Source organism: Oncorhynchus mykiss, chromosome 32, assembly GCF_013265735.2.
Source record: "Oncorhynchus mykiss isolate Arlee chromosome 32, USDA_OmykA_1.1, whole genome shotgun sequence".
Lineage (NCBI taxonomy): Eukaryota > Metazoa > Chordata > Actinopteri > Salmoniformes > Salmonidae > Oncorhynchus > Oncorhynchus mykiss.
Genome location: NC_050572.1, coordinates 14,242,172 through 14,261,451, shown reverse-complemented (window position 1 = coordinate 14,261,451; position 19,280 = coordinate 14,242,172). Strand labels below are relative to the sequence as shown.

Genomic DNA, 19,280 nt, shown 5'->3' with positions numbered 1-19,280 from the left:
ATCTTTATGTTTGAAGCCTGAAATGTGGCAAAAGGTCGCAAAGTTCAAGGGGGCCGAATACTTTCGCAAGGCACTGTATACACACAAATACATACACAGTATTCAGAAAGTATGCAGACCCCTTGACTATTTCCATATTTTGTTACGTTACATCCTTACTCTAAAATTAAGTATATCTCCCCCCCCCCCCTCAATCTGCATACAATACCCCATAATGACAAAGCAAAAACAGGTTTTTAGAAATGTTTGCAAATGTATAAATAACAGAAATACCTTATTTACAAAAATATTCAGATCCTACTGATGTAAATTCAATTGATTGGGCATGATTTGGAAAGGCACACACCTGTCTATTTAAAAAGGTCCCACAGTTGCCAGTGTCAGAGCAAAAACCAAGCCATGAGGTCGAAGGAATTGTCTGTATAGCCGAGACAGGATTGTATCGAGGAGTGGTAGGCCACACAAGCTCACACAACGGGGTCGCAGAGTGCTGAAGTGTGTAAAAATAGTCTGTCAGACGCCATCTGCCCCAATGCATAGAACCACCTGTAAAGTTTGGTGGAGGAGGAATAATGGTTGGGGCTAAGCCCCTTAGTTTCAGTGAAGAGAATTATTAATGCTACAGCATTCAATCAAATTCTAGATGATACTGTGCAACCGTTTGGTGAACGCCCTTTCCCGTTTCAGCATGACAATGCTCCCGTGCACAAAACGAGGTCCATACAGAAGTGGTTTGTCGAGCTCAGTGTGGAAGAACTTGACTGGCCTGCACAGAGCCCTGACCTCAACCACATCAAACACTTTAGGGATAAATTGTAACGCCGACTGCAAGCCAGGCCTAATCGCCCAACATCGGTGCCCGGCCTCACTAAGGCTCATGGCTAAATGGAAGCAAGTCCCCGCAGCAATGTTCCAGCTTCTAGTGTAAAGCCTTCCCAGAAGAGTGGAGGCTGTTTAGGCAACAAAGGGGGGGGACCAACTCCATATGAATGCCCATGATTTTGTAATGAGATGTTTGACGAGCAGGTGTCCACATACCTTAATGAAAAGGAGACTATTTTTTGGCAGAGACAACAAAACAAAGCACATTTAAACAAAAATGACTTGCTGAACATTCCAGGATTTCACAAAGGACAGACGATGACACCGGCTCCAAAGTCAAACAATTATCAAGTTAGTTCTTCTTCTTCAAAAAAAAAAATCATATTTATTGATACTTGGAATACTAATGAAAAAATATTTTAGATTTTTTTTTATTTAAATGAGCCTATACAACACAGTTTAATAGTGCAAATAAAACATTCATAATTTAAGAATCTTTCCCAGTATCATTGCAGGGTAAGTGATAGAAATCTTTCTTTTCCTCTTTTTTTATTTTTTAAATTTTTTATAAACATGTGAGGCACAAGTTAGAGTTTAAGACAGAGATACTGCATTAAGACAACTTGCTCAAGTGCCTTGTTCACCAGCAACACCAGTCAGTCCACAATAGTGGGTGTATCAATATAATAACATATCCTTTAAGAAAACATATAGTTCAGACATTTTAAAAGACAGATAGGGAACACAGAATGCCAACGGAGAACCACATAAAAAAGGACTTTCTACTCCACCTCCTCATCTTCAGAGGTTTGAGAAGTTCACCTGGAACAGCAGCAAACAGAGTCTTTGGGGCAGCTTCCCAGACAAAGACTACGCTTAGTCCTGAACTAAAAAGCACTTTCAATCATTTAGCATCATTTTGGGTGCAGGACTAGGCTGAATATTTGTCTGGGAAACAGCCCCTTTGTGCATGTGTCAGGGCTCTGTGTGTTCCTGGTCACAAGAGGACTCTCTGCTGAAAAATCTTCTGTCCCTGATGGTTAGGCTTCCATCACAGTTTTCACAACTGCTGTCACAGGGTAGGGGGCTGGAGCTCTGGGGGACCCCCGAGTCATGGCTGTGGCCTAGACCTGATGATGTGGTGCTGGAGAGGCAGAGAGAATAGGATGAGAGCACTCAATGAGTAAAAGGTCAGAGGTCATGTGCCCATTTTGGCTTATACAATTTCTCCGTCAACAGTTCAGCAACTTTGTGCATTTATTCCATGGACAATCGTCTCTGTTGTGAGTCAATCAACGGATGACATTGAAAAACCATCGCTCAAGCCGTACATTTTGAACAAGAAATCACAACGTGCCTGTACGCTTACCTTTCGCCGTTCGAGTCGCAGTACTCCTTGCGGCTCTTCTCTACGGGGAAGCGTGTGCGGTGGCAGTCACTACACATCTGGATGGCCTGGGCCACTGTGTAGCGTGTCTGGCCCAAGACACACGCCTCCATCTTGGTCACGCTGAGCTGGGATTGGAGGAAAAGGTGCACTCTGCTGTCAGACAGCAGCAGGGGGTCCTGGAGGACACTGATGAGAAAGATCTAATTAATCATAAAGAACACCAGCCAAAAAACTAGCAGTAGATACATACAACGATCAAGAACACCATATACGGTTAAAGTCGGAAGTTTACATACAGCTTAGCCAAATACATTTAATCCTAGTAAAAATTCCCTGTCTTAGGTCAGTTAGGATCACCAGTTTATTTTAAGAATGTGAAATGTCAGAATAATAGTAGAGGGAATGACTTATTTCAGCTTTTATTTATTTCACCACATTCCCAGTGGATCAGAAGTTGACATACACTCAATTAGTATTTGGTAGCATTGCCTTAAATTGTTTAACTTGGGTCAAACATTTCGGGGAGCCTTGCACAAGCTTCCCACAATAAGTTGGGTGAATGTTGGCCCATTCCTCCCGACAGAGCTGGTGTAACTGGGTCAGGTTTGTAGGCCTCCTTGCTCGCACCTGCTTTTTCAGTTCTGCCCGCAAATGTTCTATAGGATTGAGGTCAGGGCTTTGTGATGGCCACTCCAATACCTTGACTTTGTTGTCCTTAAGCCATTTTGCCACAACTTTGGAAGGATGCTTGGGGTCATTGTCCATCTGGAAGACCCATTTACGACCAAGCTTTCTTTAACTTCCTGACTGATGTCTTGAGATGTTGCTTCAATAAATCCACATAATTTTCCTTCCACGATGCCATCTATTTTGTGAAGAGCACCAGTCCCTCCTACAGCAAAGCACCCCCACAACATGATGCTGCCACCCCGTGCTTCATGGTTGGGATGGTGTGCTTTGGCTTGCAAGCCTCCCACTTTTTCCTCCAAAACAAAATAATGGTCATTATGGCCAAACAGTTCTATTTTTCCAGAGGACATTTCTCCAAAAAGTTCCATCTTTGTCCCCATGTGCAGTTGCGAACCGTAGTCTGGCTTTTTTATGGCGGTTTTGGAGCAGTGGCTTCTTCCTTGCTGAGCGGCATTTCAGGTTATATAGGACCCGTTTTACTGTAGATATAGATCCCTTTGTACCTGTTTCTTCCAGCATCTTCACAAGGTCCTTTGCTGTTGTTCTGGGATTGATTTGCACTTTTCCCACCAAAGTATGTTCATCTCTAGGACACAGAACGAGTCACCTTCCTGAGCGGTATGAAGGCTGTGTGGTCCCATGGTGTTTATACTTGCGCACTATTGTTTGTACAGATGAACGTGGTACCTTCAGGCGTTTGGAAATTGCTCCCAAGGATGAACCAGACTTGTGGAGGTCTGAATCTTTTTTTCTGAGGTCTTGGCTGATTTCTTTAGATTTTCCCATGATGTCAAGCAAAGAGGCACGGAGTTTGAAGGTAGGCCTTGAAATACATCCACAGGTACATCTCCAATTGACTGAAAATATGTAAATTAGCCTATCAGAAGCTTCTAAAGCCATGACATCATTTTCTGGAATTTCCCAAGCAGTTTAAAGGCACAGTCAACTTAGTGTATGTAAACTTCTGACCCACTGGAATTGTGATAGTGAATTAATCTGTCTGCAAACAATTGTTAGAAAAATTACAAAGTAGATGTCCTAACCAACTTGCCAAAACTATAGTTTGTTAACAAGAAATTTGTGGAGTGGTTGAAAAACGAGTTTTAATGTGTTTAAGTGTATGTAACCTTCCGGCTTCAACTGTAAGTCTTAGAGACATTACAACAGTGTGTGTGAGGAGGTTGAATGAATTGTTATTCTGAGCACTCTGGTATCCTATGCCAAAGCACTACAACAGGAGAATTTGATAAGGAGATTGTAGTCTTTTCATCTGATTGTCAAACAATCAAAAGGGTTCCTGTACGCTACCCGCACACGACAGCGGATTGTCATTATCCCTACACTTACTTGTAGCCTGAAGTGATAAGTCTACTGCGGTCTGTGCGTGTCAGTCATCTCTGCCTTGGAAAAAATGTCAGTGTTTGTACCACGCCGCCTTCTAGAGCATATATACCACCTGTTTAAGTCCATTTTTTCATACGGCTCACTAGAACTTGGCAATGTGGACAAAATTCCATGTCGTGATAAATTGCCTGAATTGATGAAATAAATCAAATAGTATGTTTAAAATCCATTTTTATTCTAATTTAAAACTACTACTTTGGCAATGGTAGCCATCAATTGTCCCTTTAACCCATATCAGAAAACCTTCTAAATTTCAAACGTCACATTCCTCTAGTATAGGCTACTTATCGTAATGAAGGATATCAGCAAAATGCCGGCAATGAGTGAGTGATCGGTATGGTCAGTGTCGATCATTTTTGGCTTATCGTTTCAGCTCTATGGCTGACATGATAAATACCCACTGGTTGAACCAACGTGGAAGACAGTTGAACTGACGTTTGTCCCCAGTGGGTAATGTTGTAAAAGCCTACAGTTCCCTTGAAAGGTTTTAATTATTGTGATAGGCACATATTTTGCCAGGACAACGTACTGGACCGGCTTACTTTCCCTCCTGGTCATCAGTACATAATGTTTTCTGTTTCAACACGTTAAAAGTGTGGAGTGGAGGAAATTAATGAAGTAGCCACAAGATGGCGTTTGGTGCCATAAAACCATGGGTATAACTTTTATACAGGGCAAGTAGAGGGTTAACAAAAACAAATGTCAAAATACCAACAACAACAATAATAAACTGAATTAATTAGATAGCAGGCCTCAATTCCAAATAAATGGCTGCAGCAAATGTTTCCTAATGCACACAAGGGGGATCTACACCACAGATTGATATGGACTGCTTGACCTGATTACTAGAGGTAGGAAAACATCTGGCAAACTGACTTTGGTTGCATCAGACCCACCGATGGGCTATATCTAGATTCTAGCTCATCCCTTCAAGCCTTCTGAACATGCACAAACTGGTAGTCATTCGCAAGGCTGAGAGGGGAACTGAGGAGAGGAATAGAAGAGGACACTAACGTCTCTAGAAACTCCTGTAGACCCTTCATCCGCTGGTTGACCTGATAGGGGTTGTTCAGACTGAAGAACGGATTCCAGGGAGGTAATTTGGGCAACTCTCTGGAAAGAGACAACACGTTGAACACCTTATTGGATACACAAAACAGTGTAAAAATAATAATAATAATGCTTTATAATAAACTCAAGTCATAAGTTTGGACTTCATACAGTGTGACTAGTCGACCCCTGGTAAGGCTACAGTGTGACTAGTCGACCCCTGGTAAGGCTACAGTGTGACTAGTCGACCCCTGGTAAGGCTACAGTGTGACTAGTCGACCCCTGGTAAGGCTACAGTGTGACTAGTCGACCCCTGGTAAGGCTACAGTGTGACTAGTCGACCCCTGGTAAGGCTACAGTGTGACTAGTCGACCCCTGGTAAGGATACAGTGTGACTAGTCGACCCCTGGTAAGGATACAGTGTGACTAGTCGACCCCTGGTAAGGATACAGTGTGACTAGTCGACCCCTGGTAAGGATACAGTGACTAGTCGATACCCTGGTAAGGATACAGTGTGACTAGTCGATACCCTGGTAAGGATACAGTGTGACTAGTCGACCCCTGGTAAGGATACAGTGTGACTAGTCGATACCCTGGTAAGGATACAGTGTGACTAGTCGATACCCTGGTAAGGATACAGTGTGACTAGTCGATACCCTGGTAAGGATACAGTGTGACTAGTCGATACCCTGGTAAGGATACAGTGTGACTAGTCGATACCCTGGTAAGGATACAGTGTGACTAGTCGACCCCTGGTAAGGATACAGTGTGACTAGTCGACCCCTGGTAAGGATACAGTGTGACTAGTCGATACCCTGGTAAGGATACAGTGTGACTAGTCGATACCCTGGTAAGGATACAGTGTGACTAGTCGATACCCTGGTAAGGATACAGTGTGACTAGTCGATACCCTGGTAAGGATACAATGGGCAAGTGCCTACCCTGTGTATGCATCATTTCTTTAGGAATGAACAAATGATGCAGTGAAGAAGGCCATCAGTGAAGTATCCCAGGGTTATACGTACATGAGCATAGCATTGTCCTGCAGACGCTGCCGGAGCCAAACAAACTCACTGTACTGCCTACGCACACAGGAAGTCTTCTTCCTAAAACACATGCTATTGGTCTACACTCAGGAAGCAGGAAGAACAGACAGGAAGGAAGAGGTTGCCAGTAAATCTCTTCAGATTTCTCGTTATATCAGAAGCTGAAGATAATGTTTAATGATGATAATATGATCAAGCGGAGCGTGCCATGCAAGTACAGTACTCACATGTAAACAGATCTCGTAGTCGATGTGCGTGTGCCAGAAGTCATCTTTGTGGAACTGTGGATCTTGGACCCAAACACTGACAAACTCCTTCAAAAGCCCCCAAAACAAAGTGTTGTTCAGAGGCCTCAGATAGAAAAAAAGACAGAAACCACACACATCCCTATCTTTTCACACAAGAACAATGAGGCCACAGGATAGGAAACCTTTCAGCAGAAATATCACCTAACCTCCTCAATCATCCACAAAAAAAGCGAACATATAGGTCAAATCCACAAAATGAGATTGGCTTAATATGGAGAATGAATAAGATCACCAAAAGCTACAGCATGTGCACATTTTTGTTCCAGACCTGCATCAAAATACTAACCAAGAATATTAGCTCTGGTTAAATAACAAAAGCTCTCCGGGAGCAGGATTAGTGACTACTGCTGTAATAGAGTAATGACAGACGGATCGATCACGCACCTGTTTCATTAGACTGTCAATCCTGTCCATTGTAGAATGGAATCTGAGGGGACAGAGACAGGGCAGAGACAATTGGGAAACAGTGAGGCAAGAATGAGATAACATGTTGTGCTTTCGTCTAGTAACCAGTGTCTCTATGCAGTTATATGAGTCAGTTATATGAGTCAGTTATATGACACGAAGTGTTTTTTTCTCACAGAAAAACAGATGCACTCAGCAATGTTTAATCAAACAGTCTAAGTCCACTGTTCTCAACCCAAGATGCCCAAAAGAGCACAGGGCGTATTTTGGCAAAACAGCAAACCTCAACTGCTTAGAGAAGAACAACCTAAACTGCATGAGCGCTCTAACAACACAAGCCATTGTAAAAAAAAAAAAAAAGGTAAAAATGTCCTAGGAAGTGGATTTGCTGCGAGAAGAGAAATCTGCCTTATCCATAAACAGCTTACCCACTCAGTGATAAAACAGCACAACACAGCCCTGTAAACAATACAAAGCCTAGGTAAGCATGCGGCACGCTGCAAACGAGTAAAGCTACAAGGTATACAGGACTAGGTTAAACACTGACACAAATTCCATTCATATAAAACAAGGTTTATACTGTACTGGCAAACTTTGGAAAGTATAGACCTTTGTAAAGGCTTTTGAGAACGAGTGGAAGTGAACCCTGGAACGCCAAAGATCTTCTGGTGCGTCTGTAAACAGCTGTTCCATTGCGGCTATAAACAGCTAGCTAGCTAACTTAGTCTAGTTCTCTCAAGGTTCAAATTACAATAGTATTTGCGGGTGGGATGGTCCTTACGTCCAGGGACAAATATATTTTAGAAAATTCAAGTTGACAGAAGCATCGCATGCATTGTCTGAATGAATATTAACGTTAGCAGCAGGAGGCGGCGGCACCAGGATTATGTGTAGCACATGGTTAACTATAATAGGTGGGTACATTGTTAATGTCAGCTAGCTAGCTACATATAAGTATGATAGACAGCCATCCAATATGTGTTTTCAAACGTTAGCTTGATCTGCTAAAAACAATGTTAGCTACCTAGCTAGTGAACAGATTGAGTCCCAAAGAGAGAAATGGGACAATACAAAAACACAACTGCAGCGGAATATCCAATGGTATATCACCTGAGTATAATGAAGTACGTCCTGGTCTAATTGAGATGTTTCCTAACCTTGGTTACAGAGACCCGTGAAAGCTGTTACACTGTCTGCGGATGAAGGTCCCAACGAATGTGCCAAGTCCTGGAGAGACTAACGGGTCTCTCTCCAATGGGTTATATATGCTATTGGTTTACTGTTACAGTTGGTTGTAGGACTACAAAAATACTGTTAAAAGTATCAATGCATAGACGTAGAAAATGCATGGCCAACCTTGCTCCCAGAGATCTAGCTGCTGGTTTCTGTTCCGGCCCAACCCTGACATTCTGCTTATTATTTGTATTAGAGACACTATTCAATCATCTTGTTTTGGAATAAGATGAACGTCTAAACACACAAAACCATGACCTTTGTTGGGATAGGATAACAGTACTTCAGATCTCAGGGTGGGTGACATCACCACACCATGGATACTAGGGCTTGGCTTCACTTCGTCTTTCCTTGATTGCTCACATCCTATCTGCCCACCTGTATTGGAGGAGAATGTACAAGGTTCCTCCCCTCTGATCTTCTCCAATGGGTTTTTAGAAGGAGGAGAGGAAGGATGATTTGAAAAAGAGCCTAGCACTCACTAGCTCACGTGCTACACATTCAGCCCTCTGCTAAACCCACTGACCTCCTCCTCCACATCAACCTCAGCAGCCAGCAGAGCCAACTGTGTGAACTAAGTCAATCTAGCACCCACATAATTCATTTTAAAAGGCATTCATTCTGCTAAACTGACTCCGATCACACCGTCGGCAGGTGAGTTCTACTGTTGGTGGCATAGGAGGTGAAAGGGGTGTGACTGTAGCAGAGGTAAGCTGCAGGTGAGTTCTACTGTGGGGTGTGACTGTAGCAGAGGTAAGCTGCAGGTGAGTTCTACTGTGGGGTGTGACTGTAGCAGAGGTAAGCTGCAGGTGAGTTCTACTGTGGGGTGTGACTGTAGCAGAGGTAAGCTGCAGGTGAGTTCTACTGTGGGGTGTGACTGTAGCAGAGGTAAGCTGCAGGTGAGTTCTACTGTGGGGTGTGACTGTAGCAGAGGTAAGCTGCAGGTGAGTTATACTGTCAGTGGCGTAGGAGGTGAAAGGGGAGTGACTGTAGCAGAGGTAAGCTGCAGGTGAGTTCTAGTAGCCTCTGATGTCACCCCCCCCCCCTGTCATGAATGTATCTACAGTATATTTTAATACCGTAAGCATCTCAGCTGCGGGAGGATCTCAGCTGCGGGAGGATCTCCTCCTGCAATTTTGTGCTGATTTGCTTCATTCTACAGTCTTACTTCTACAGTGGTTGGCATGGTAGCGACAAGTGTCATTGGATTAGGGTTTGCGCCATACAGGGATGGAACTCATACATTACAGGGCTACTCTGCAGTCCATGTAAAAGTGACACTTCACTGTGGTCACTCTCCAGGGTATGTCTCTCTTGCCTCCACTATCCGTGCTCTACCCTTTTGGTTACAGTGGATGTGAGATGATTTATGTCATGCATGCCCAATTTAGACATACAGTATGATTGGATTAGTATTGGCCTAGTGGGCATGTCCAATGAATAGGGATGTTACCATTTTCACGATAAACCACAATAAAATTCCTGATGATTATTATTACCGTTTCAAATTATCATTAAAACTGTGTTTGATTACCACGGTTTGAAAAACTCACAGTAAATACTGTCCAGCATCAACCAAAGTTAGCAACAGTCTGACGCAGGCGCAGCGTGCAATGTGGGTTTTGTTTTGGGTGAAAAAACATGGCGGAAGGCAGTGACAGCACTCTGGAGATTTTTCGGCCTTCTAAGAGGACCAAATCTGAAGTGTGGTCGTATTTGAAGTTTTACAAGAGTGCTGAGGGAAACTTAAATCAAAGATGGTCACCCTGTCTGCAGAACATGCAAAATAAAAATAAAATAAAACATTTAAAAAAAAATATTATTTAAATCGCTGCGAAAGGACCCTTCAAATCTCTTGAGTCATCTTCGTGACCACCACCCACTACTTTATAGCGAATGCAAGTTAAGTTAACTTTTAGCTCAATGCATGATGTGGGGACTTCGGAATGTGGGAAAATGTCATGATTTGTCTGTCCAACTGGCTAATAGCTTGTGAATAATGTAAACTGAAGCTTTCAGTGTTACCTACTCTTGTAAAGACACTACACGCTGTTCTGCTGCTGTATGTGTCGTGTGTCTGCAGACTCTATTCACTCATTGCACACAATAACACGTTATGTAGTTTAGTCACCCAACCAACATATATTGTTCAATTCAAATTCAGCCGATGTTGACTTGGTTGTAAAAGTGTTCCAACAGGAGACTCCTATATTTATGTCAATTGTTGGGCTCACTGCAATTACTATCACTGTCTTCTTAAGACTCATTTGTATTTATGTCAATAGTGCATGGGGTTATTGCATATACTCAAATACAACACAGAAAATAGACTGTCTGTGTGAATAATAATGTAACACTACAAATACATTTACTATTCCCTTGTTTACAATGGGAGTGCAGCAGGCAAACCTAGTGATGCTACTGGTCCCTCATCTACAGTTGTGACAAACACTGAGCAAGCATTTAAAAGGCAGGCTGCTTACGCACGCACATCAAAACATGCTCAAGACCTCACTGCAGCCCTTTCCTATTACATTGCAAAGGACATGATGCCATTTCATATTGTTGAGAGGCCTGGCTTTCTGAGGCTGATGAAGGTTGCCGTGCCTCACTACAAAGTGCCATCACCAACATTATTTTACAAGACTGAAATCCCAAATCTGTACAACCAGGTTAAAGCTGATGTTGGAAAAAGTTTGGCTCAAGGCACATGGTTTGCTGCAACTACTGACCTCTGGAGTAGTCAACCCTACATCAGCTTCACTATCCATTACCTCACCCCAGACTGGCAACTAGAATCAAACTGCCTGGAAACACAGTTCTTCCCAGAAGATCACTTGGCTCACAACATCAGTTTTTTTGAGAATATGCTGGAAGAGTGGTGGTGGTGGTGGTGTGTGTGTGTGTGGGGGGGGTCATCAACAAAAAATACCTGGTCTGCATAACCACAGACAATGCAACAAACATGACCAAGGCTTTTGAAGAGTTCTGTGGCTTGGGTGCTTTGGCCATCATTTTAAGCAGGCCATCTCAAGGGCTTTGAAAATTCAGAGAGTTGACACAGCAGTCAAGGCCTGCCATCATCTGGTCCAAGGCTTCTTGCGGAGCTGGAAGAGAAAGAGGGAATTGAGAGAAAAGCAAGCTGCCCTCAAGATGCCACAGAAGGCTCAGATCCATGATGATGTGGTAACCCGATGGGGATCTAAACACAAGATGCTTGAGCGTTTCCTCAGCCAACAGCAGCCAGTCTGTGTGACACTGGCTGGAGAAAGAGGAACATGGCATCTGATGCCCAAGGATGCCGACATAACTGTCATGGGAGCAACTGTGCCAGCTCCTTGAACCTCTGAGAAAGTTTACAGATGCACTTGCTTCGGAGACACGAGTGACACCATCTGCCATCAAGCCTGTCCTAGACCACATCACCCATGATGTTCTGGTGGAAAAGGATACAGAGCCATCCCTGACCAAGGAGATGAAAAGGATACAGAGCCATCCCTGACCAAGGAGATGATACAGAGCCATCCCTGACCAAGGAGATGAAAAGGATACAGAGCCATCCCTGACCAAGGAGATGATACAGAGCCATCCCTGACCAAGGAGATGAAAAGGATACAGAGCCATCCCTGACCAAGGAGATGAAAAGGATACAGAGCCATCCCTGACCAAGGAGATGAAAAGGATACAGAGCCATCCCTGACCAAGGAGATGAAAAGGATACAGAGCCATCCCTGACCAAGGAGATGAAAAGGATACAGAGCCATCCCTGACCAAGGAGATGAAAAGGATGCAGAGCCATCCCTGACCAAGGAGATGAAAAGGATACAGAGCCATCCCTGACCAAGGAGATGAAAAGGATACAGAGCCATCCCTGACCCAGGAAATGAAAAGGATACAGAGTCATCCCTGACCAAGGAGATGAAAAGGATACAGAGCCATCCCTGACCAAGGAGATGAAAAGGATGCAGAGCCATCCCTGACCAAGGAGATGAAAAGGATACAGAGCCATCCCTGACCAAGGAGATGAAAAGGATACAGAGCCATCCCTGACCAAGGAGATGAAAAGGATACAGAGCCATCCCTGACCAAGGAGATGAAAAGGATGCAGAGCCATCCCTGACCAAGGAGATGAAAAGGATACAGAGCCATCCCTGACCAAGGAGATGAAAAGGATGCAGAGCCATCCCTGACCAAGGAGATGAAAAGGATACAGAGCCATTCCTGACCAAGGAGATGATACAGAGCCATCCCTGACCAAGGAGATGAAAAGGATACAGAGCCATTCCTGACCCAAGAGATGAAAAGGATACAGAGCCATCCCTGAAACAGGAGATGAAAAGGGTAATGAGAGAAGACCTTAACAACAGATAAACAGAGAAAGCAAAGAGTCATGCACATGGCTTGTTTCATTGACCCCCGCTTCAAAAGGAGCTTTTTAGATGAGCCTGCAAAAGTTGACACTGACAGCTGTGTCTAGGAGGCCTTGAAGCTGACAGCTGTGTCTAGGAGGCCTTGAAGCTGACAGCTGTGTCCAGGAGGCCTTGAAGCTGACAGCTGTGTCCAGGAGGCCTTGAAGCTGACAGCTGTGTCCAGGAGGCCTTGAAGCTGACAGCTGTGTCCAGGAGGCCTTGAAGCTGGCAGCTGCACAAGTCAGGGAAGAACCACAAAGCACCAGCAGCACCTCCACCACCAACACCCCCACAGCGGCATCGGAGGGGAAAGGCCTGGCTGGGATGCTGAGAAAGATCACCTTGACAGAGTGAAAGAAGCGATCAAGGTCTACCTGTCTCTGCCACCCATTCCAGCAGAACAGGATCCACTGGTGTGGTGGAGGGGCCATGCATCAGAGCTGCCTCACCTTGCCAGGAAGCTTTGGTGTATCCGAGCAACCAGTGTGCCATCAGAGAGTGTTCAGTGCCAGCAGGCACATTGTTCTTACATGCACATTGGATGTGTTTACATATGGTTGTATTGTTCTTACATGCACATTGGATGTGTTTACATATGGTTGTATTGTTCTTACATGCACATTGGATGTGTTTACATATGGTTGTATTGTTCTCACATGCACATTGGATGTGTTTACATATGGTTGTATTGTTCTTACATCCACATTGGATGTGTTTACATATGGTTGTATTGTTCTGACATGCACATTGGATGTGTTTACATATGGTTGTATTGTTCTTACATCCACATTGGATGTGTTTACATATGGTTGTATTGTTCTTACATGCACATTGGATGTGTTTACATATGGTTGTATTGTTCTTACATCCACATTGGATGTGTTTACATATGGTTGTATTGTTCTTACATGCACATTGGATGTGTTTACATATGGTTGTATTGTTCTTACATGCACATTGGATGTGTTTACATATGGTTGTATTGTTCTTACATGCACATTGGATGTGTTTACATATGGTTGTATTGTTCTTACATGCACATTGGATGTGTTTACATATGGTTGTATTGTTCTTACATGCACATTGGATGTGTTTACATATGGTTGTATTGTTCTTACATCCACATTGGATGTGTTTACATATGGTTCTATTGTTCTTACATGCACATTGGATGTGTTTACATATGGTTGTATTGTTCTTACATCCACATTGGATGTGTTTACATATGGTTGTATTGTTCTTACATGCACATTGGATGTGTTTACATATGGTTGTATTGTTCTTACATCCACATTGGATGTGTTTACATATGGTTGTATTGTTCTTACATGCACATTGGATGTGTTTACATATGGTTGTATTGTTCTTACATCCACATTGGATGTGTTTACATATGGTTGTATTGTTCTCACATGCACATTGGATGTGTTTACATATGGTTGTATTGTTCTTACATCCACATTGGATGTGTTTACATATGGTTGTATTGTTCTTACATGCACATTGGATGTGTTTACATATGGTTGTATTGTTCTTACATGCACATTGGATGTGTTTACATATGGTTGTATTGTTCTTACATCCACATTGGATGTGTTTACATATGGTTGTATTGTTCTCACATGCACATTGGATGTGTTTACATATGGTTGTATTGTTCTTACATCCACATTGGATGTGTTTACATATGGTTGTATTGTTCTTACATGCACATTGGATGTGTTTACATATGGTTGTATTGTTCTTACATGCACATTGGATGTGTTTACATATGGTTGTATTGTTCTTACATGCACATTGCTTTACTTGTGTTGCTTTTATATGCACATTTGATTTGCTTACTTAAGGTTGTGTTCATTTAAACCTGCACTAGGGAAACTTTTACCTCATGGTGCCATCTTTAACATTACTGTTATTATTTGAATGTTTATCTACACAAAAAAGTGCTGCTATTTTATTTGTTTGTTGATTTCAATATAAAACTTGGTGAAATGATTTCAGTTTAAAAAAATGTAAAATCCTGTCTCGGAGCTCTTCAGACAATTGCTTCGACATCATGGCTTGGTTTTTGCTCTGACATGCACTGTCAACTGTGGGACCTTCTATAGACAGGTTGTGTGCCTTTCCAAATCATGTTCAATCAATTGACTTGACCACAGGTGGACTCCCATCTCAAAGATGATCAATGGAAACAGGATGCACCTGAGCTAAATTCCGAGTGTCATAGCAAATGGTCTGAATATTTATGTACATTTTTAATACATTTGCAAAAATGTCTAAAACCTGTTTTTGCTTTGTCATTATTGGGTATTGTGTGTAGGTTGATATTTTTCTTCTATTTAATCCATTTTAGAATAAGGCTGTCACATAACAAAATGTGGAAAAAGGGAAGGTCTGAATACTCCGAATGCACCGTATACACAAAAGTATGTGGACACCCCTTTGAATTAGTGGATTCGGCTATTTCAACCACTGTATAGTGTATCATAGAATGCCTCCTTTCCAACAAGGGAGTTTGTCAAATTTCTGCCCTGCTAGAGCTGCTCCGGTCAACTGTAAGTGTCGTTATTGTAAAGTGGAAACGTCTAGGAGCAACACCGGCTCAGCCGCGAAGTGGTAGGCCACACAAGCTCACAGAACAGGATCGCCGAGTGCTGAAGCACGTAAAAATCTGTCGAACGCCATCTGCCCCAATGCATTGTGCCAACTGTAAAGTTTGTTGGAGAAATAATGGTCTGGGGCTGTTATTCCATGTGAAGGGAATTCTTAACGCTATAGCATACATTGACATTCTAGACAATTCTGTCCTTCCAACTTTGTGGAAGGCCCTTTCCTGTTTCAGCATGACAATGCTCCCGTGCACAAAATGAAGTCCATACAGAAATGGTTTGTCGAGATCAGTGTGGAAGAACTTGACTGGCCTGCGCAAAGCCCTGACCTCAACCCCAACGAACATTTGAATGAATTGGAACACCGACTACGAACCAGGCCTAATCTCCCAACCTCACTAATGCTCGTGGCTAAATGGAAGCAAGTCCTGGCAGCAAAAAGGGGGGGGGGGGGTGGGGGGGGGGGGGGTAATTCCTGCAGCTAGCTGACTTATGTAAACAATGTGGCTGTCAAACATTGGAATCGTATGCTAGCTACATTTAGTTTAGTTATATTTTTGGCTGTCGTGTTAGAAATGTATCTAGCTGGCTAACAAGGTAAGCTGATTTTTCCTCTACATCATGCTAGCTAACTCTGTGGTTACTTGCTGTGCTAGCCTAATGTAACACCACCAGTCTATTAAAGAGACAGAACATTGAAGAAGAACTGGGCAAAAGACATGCTACAATAGGCAAATGTTAATTGGACATCAATGGATATTGGTTTGTTGAGAAAATAAATCAAGAACTGCTAAAACATTTCCCACTTCTAATGAAATAACACTGAACATTTGAATTAATAATGAGATTTATAGAACCTGGGAGACTATTTCTTTATCCATGTCCCCTAGGGCCCGGGGCCACATCTTGTTTTTGGAGAGCCAATCTTTCAGGGTACAGTGGACTCATTTTTCCTTACAACAAGAGCTATTCACATTTCAGAGAGACTCATGTTTCCTCCACTCCCTGCCACTTCCAAGAACTGAGGACAGGGTACAGGGATAATTAACCTACTCAAGCAGTGCCCTGTCTAATGCCAACCTCTCAACAGAAAAGGCTATCAACTAACCCAATCCTACTAAACATCACATGATATTATTCGTGCCACTATTGGCCAGTTAACAGCACAACATATCATCTAATTTACTGAGATTGAGTTAAACTCCCTATGCATGGCTAACTTTACACAGCATGACTGACTGATAACATGTAGATATGCATCAACAAATCTGCCAAATCAGTTATCTGCCACAGAATTGAATACATTGCGTATAATTCTATGGTAACCTATTGATAATAATTCAATAGTCATTGTACCAGGAATGCAGAGCTGTGTCTGAATTATTGTTCACATTGGCAGTTTGAAGTGACTCAAATCCAACAACAACAAAAATTGCATATACAATATTCATTTTTTTCCCTGCAGTCTGATGTTCCAAGCTACGTTTCAAACTCCCTTCGTTGGTGGTTTGAAGTCAGACAAATCTTATTCCTGCCCATGCGACTTGGTCAAATCTGATTTACTTGCCCTCAACTGTTTTTTAGACTTATTTGGCATATCTTGATTCTTGCTAATTACTCTGTTGGCAGTTTTCCCAGAAAATGTGGTAGCTAACGCGCTTGTTATTTGTTTACAAACACATTAGTGAATGTGCTAGAAAACTAAACAGCTGCTGTGGCTAGCTAAAAATGCCTCGTTTTGAAAGAAAGATCATCTCATCCTTTGAGGCTTTAAAAGTGTTCTTACACTTTGATTTTAAACATTCAAAGCCACTGGGAAACGTCCATGGCAGACTGTTGTCACCTTATCTTGCTACATATTTTTTGATTGATAGGAAGCATGAGCACCACCAATCCGGCGACACCACCGTGCACACACCTGTCGTTACTATGACAACTAGTGTAGCCATGTCAGCAAATGACTGCCATCTAAAAACTAAAAACACACACACAAATCCGATTTGGTTACTTGCTGTTTGGACAGTCAGTATTCCAAAACGGATTTAAAAACAAAACTGATTTGAGCATTAAGGCAGTGTGAACAATGCTTGATAGCATCAAGCAGCTTAGGGCTGTTTACAACCAGAGCTCAATCAAAATAGCAAAAATGTTTCTAGGATGTGCAAATTAAAGTATAAATTACGGGAAGTCCACCATAACGAAATTACGACTCCGATTTTTCACTTTAAAATGTATGCCAACCAAAAAACATTGATTTCAAAGTTTAACAAATCATGAAACTTTATGCACAATGACTGCTTTGAACAATTTACACAGAAAAAAAAACGTACTGGAAAAACTACAGATGCAAAGTTTGGTAACAGAATTACGGTAAAATCTCCCTCAGTTCTCCCTGTATATGCAGTTCTTCCTGTAAATGTGTTTTTGTAAAAATGTCGCTAGAAATTGTTAAAAGTAGCCTGATTTGTTCAACCTTGAAATTAATGGTTTTTGGAATTGCCCTTATACAACTACTTGAACAACATCCTAATGTTTGAAAAGAGACAGCCTTTCTTCATTATGTTGAGTTATATTTGACAGTTATAAACATTTATTTGTTGCGAATGTAATGCGAGTTTGCTTGGAAGCAATTGGAGAAAGTGTGACAAACAGACAGATATGTTCGCCTGCAATAAGGTTCAATTCTGCACCTAGATAGGCTAAGCAGCAATAACATCAATCACGCTGCAAAATTACAAAACAATTGAGAAATTGTGATTGCCTTCGAGGTAGACTAAATTTGATTGGCATTTGAACCGTTGCAAACGCACGAGCCACACATTAGAAACACACCAGGGAAACCATGGCAGTTGGATAACTTCTCACCAAATGAAAAGCATGCTATCTCTGGTAATATAGCACTACGTTTCTTCTTACCCTTCAGCTGGCAATTCGTTCGATATGACTTGGTGCCGCTGGGGCGGACTTGATTTCTTCGCTGCTTGCTCTGTTCGCGGTTAAACCGACTGTAGTTGTTGTCTGAAAAACTTGAGGATGACGCGCCCGCTCTGTTCATTCATTTTGCTCGTGCACGTTCCTGGTCTGAAATCAGGGAGTGTTTTAACCAAAACTTCAGTGCACAACAACGCATTTAAAAACAAATCGAACAATCCTTTGACTGAGCTACAGGAGAGGATACATCTTTCTTTGCTGAACACCCCCCCATAGGCAGTACGTAGCCTCACACCGGAAATCCATCCAGCACACTGGAGGCGACGAAATAAGGGAGCCCATTCATTTTCAATGAAGGGAAACAAAGTTGGCTGGGAAGCAAAGTGGGCGGGGGACCGTGACCAGGTTAGGACCAACATTTGAAAGCCTAACTTTTGTTCAATACATACATCGTGTACTCCGCGACATCGCCGTGCTATTGACCAATCGTAGCTCACTATAGTTTCCAGCCCCTACTGCATTTTGCCGGCGGCAGGTAGCCTAGTGGTCAGAGCTGTTGGACCAGTAAACGAAAGGTTTCTAGATCAAATCCCTGAGCTGACGAGGTAAACATCTGTCGTTCTGCCTCTGAACAAGGCAGTTAACCCACTGTTCCAGGGCCATCATTGTAAATAAGAATTTGTTCTTAACTGACTTGCCTGTTTAAATAAGTAAAACATAGACTTGATTGATTGAGATTGACGCATGTGTGCATCAAGACTCTTAAGTATTTTAAGGACAACTTCCTTATTATGATAATGACGTATCAACCATCACATGCAGAAACAAAGAAGAAGAAAATGGATGGATGGATGAAAATGGATGGATGGATGAAAATGGATGGATGGATGAGAGCAAATCCCTTATGCTTCTGTCATGTCTTTTCAGATCAGTGCAGTTGAAGAAAAGGAGTCAAGGAGAGGAGCCAAGGAGAGAAAGACACT

The 19,280-nt window shown here is 42.5% G+C and overlaps 1 protein-coding gene across 3 annotated transcripts; it reads right to left on the bottom strand.

Annotated features, from left to right (window-relative positions):
- Positions 1 to 1,355: 1,355 nt before the first annotated feature.
- On the bottom strand, positions 1,356 to 18,695 carry LOC110487946 (sorting nexin-10A). Of its 3 annotated transcripts, XM_036971577.1 has the most exons (8): positions 7,725 to 7,876; positions 7,544 to 7,574; positions 7,095 to 7,137; positions 6,630 to 6,716; positions 6,382 to 6,482; positions 5,321 to 5,419; positions 2,192 to 2,398; positions 1,356 to 1,966 (listed from the first exon to the last, which is right to left on the bottom strand). In XM_036971577.1, exons 3-8 carry the CDS (start codon positions 7,122 to 7,124, stop codon positions 1,798 to 1,800), a joined length of 693 nt encoding a protein of 230 aa, XP_036827472.1. In that variant the 5' UTR covers positions 7,125 to 7,137; positions 7,544 to 7,574; positions 7,725 to 7,876; the 3' UTR covers positions 1,356 to 1,797. The 3 variants fall into 3 exon arrangements, with proteins under 3 accessions (XP_036827472.1, XP_021415542.2, XP_036827473.1); XM_021559867.2 differs by lacking the exons at positions 7,544 to 7,574; positions 7,725 to 7,876 and adding an exon at positions 18,283 to 18,695; XM_036971578.1 differs by lacking the exon at positions 7,544 to 7,574 and having other exon boundaries at positions 7,725 to 7,877.
- Positions 18,696 to 19,280: the final 585 nt, after the last annotated feature.